This window comes from Trichechus manatus, unplaced genomic scaffold (genome assembly GCF_000243295.1).
Source record: "Trichechus manatus latirostris isolate Lorelei unplaced genomic scaffold, TriManLat1.0 scaffold00244, whole genome shotgun sequence".
NCBI classification, from domain to species: Eukaryota; Metazoa; Chordata; class Mammalia; order Sirenia; family Trichechidae; genus Trichechus; species Trichechus manatus.
The window spans coordinates 959,932-962,012 of NW_004444180.1; the positions used below are offsets into that span (position 1 = coordinate 959,932).

General features: G+C 56.4%; 1 protein-coding gene across 3 annotated transcripts in view; it reads left to right on the forward strand.

Moving 5' to 3' along the window:
• Positions 1-2,081, forward strand: part of AP2A2 (adaptor related protein complex 2 subunit alpha 2) — an 82,872-nt gene that overhangs the window by 48,671 nt on the left and 32,120 nt on the right. For all 3 annotated transcript variants that reach the window (XM_012559411.2, XM_023724372.1, XM_023724373.1), the window contains one exon: positions 131-260. In XM_012559411.2, the coding sequence (XP_012414865.1) occupies positions 131-260 (130 nt within the window). The remainder of the gene's footprint in view (positions 1-130; positions 261-2,081) is intronic.

Genomic DNA, 2,081 nt, shown 5'->3' on the forward strand with positions numbered 1-2,081 from the left:
TGTGGGCTGGGCCTGCGTGGCAGCGGTGGGCGGTTTGCGTGAAGCTCTGACGGCGGGCTGTGGGCTGGGCCGCGTGGCCGCTGTGAGCGGTTTGCAGTGCAGTGGTGCTCACCCGGGCTGTCTCTCCCAGGGACACCATGGACAGCGTGAAGCAGAGTGCCGCCCTGTGCCTGCTGCGCCTGTACCGGACGTCCCCTGACCTCGTGCCCATGGGCGACTGGACGTCCCGAGTGGTGCACCTCCTCAATGACCAGCATCTGGTGAGTGTCGGGGCTGGGCTCCGCCTCACCTGCCCAGTGAGCGTTTTTGGGATGGCCCTTGTGAAAACAGCCGGTGTGCTTTCTCAGGATGCCCAGGGAGGTTTTTAAGCAAGGCCATTGTTAGGCCTGGATGCTTGCTGAGCTGGTTTGTTCACATCTTCAGAGTTGATAAGTACCATTCCTTTATCTCCGTCTTTTGTATTTGTGAAAGAAATTTTGTGCTTAATCAGGACCTCTTTCCAGAGATAAGGTTACACTCTGAGTGGCCTTAGTTGTCGTGGGACAGTAGCAGGACCTCCCCTAGGCTTCGAGTAAGACTCTGTGTGCCCTGGGGTGTTCATCCGTTTCCCCACGGCTGGCAGTGTGCAGAGGCCCCGTGGGGAGGGGGCTCTGTTTCTCTGGCATCGCATGTGTCACCCTCGGCTTCTCAGCCAGATTGCAGAAACACGGCCTGGAGCACTTCTCAAAAAGGGGAAGGAGGGTCTTTTTAAGTTGCCTTTTCTACAGTCTCGGTTTTGGGCTGTAGAGATTCAAATGAGTCTAAAGATAACATCACCCTCTATAAACTGCCCCATAGAATTTCCAAGGAGCGGCTGGTGGATTCAAACTGCCAACCTTTTGGTTAGCAGCCAAGTGCTTAACCACTGCGCCACCAAAAACCAAAAAAAAACTGTTGCTGTCGAGTCGATTCCGACTCATAACGACCCTATAGGACAGAGTAGAACTGCCCCATAGAGTTTCTAAGGAGCGGCTGGTGGATTCGAACTGCCAGCCTTTTGGTTAGCAGCTGTAGCAGTTAACCACTGTGCCACCAAGGTTCCCACTGCACCACGGGGCCACGTAATCAGCATAGGATGACCTGAAACGGGTGGCAAGGCCAAACGGACAGAGGCCAGGCAGGCGAGAGGTAAAGGCCAGCAGGAAGGTGGAGAGGGCGGCGCTGCAGCCACCCGGGCCCCCCGGGGCCCCGAGCAGGGCTGCGCCCAGCTGCCTCAGCACGCAGGCCAGGCTAATATCGAGGGTCCTGGTTCCCAAGAGGAGCTGGAGAGCAGAGAGCAGCCTGTCTGCACGCTCCCCTTTGAGGACACGGTAAGCCAGCCTGTCCTGTGTTGGGGCCTGAGACGGCCTGTGGGCTGCCGGCTTGTTGCTTTCGTTTGGAAAGGGAGTTTGAAAATGAACAGTTAGCTCCAAGTGTTTTGACTGGAATCAAAATACATACTGTTGTGTGTGTTACCGTTGTGTGCGTGTTACTGTTGTGTGCCTGGGTCACCGTTGTGTGCGTTACTGTTGTGTGCGTGTGTTACCGTCGTGTGCGTGTGTCACCGTTGTGTGCGTGTGTCACTGTTGTGTGCGTGCGTCACCGTTGTGTGCGTGCGTCACCGTCGTGTGCCCCCGTCACCGTCATGTGCGTGTCGTCATGTGCCCGCGTCACCGTCGTGTGCGTGTGTTACTGTTGTATGCGTGCATCACTGTCGTGTGCCCCCGTCACTGTCGTGTGCGTGTGTCACTGTCGTGTGCCCCCGTCACTGTCGTGTGCGTGTGTTGTGTGCCCGCGTCACCATCGTGTGCATGTGTCACTGTTGTGTGCCTGGGTCACTGTTGTGTGCGTGTGTCACCGTTGTGTGCATGTGTCACCGTTGTGTGTGTTACTGTTGTGTGCGTGTTACCGTTGTGTGCGTTACTGTTGTGTGCGTGTCACTGTTGTGTGCCTGCGTCACCATTGTGTGCCTGGGTCACCGTTGTGTGCATTACTTTTGTGTGCATGTGTTACCGTCGTGTGCGTGTCACCATTGTGTGCCTGCGTCACCGTTGTGTGTGTGT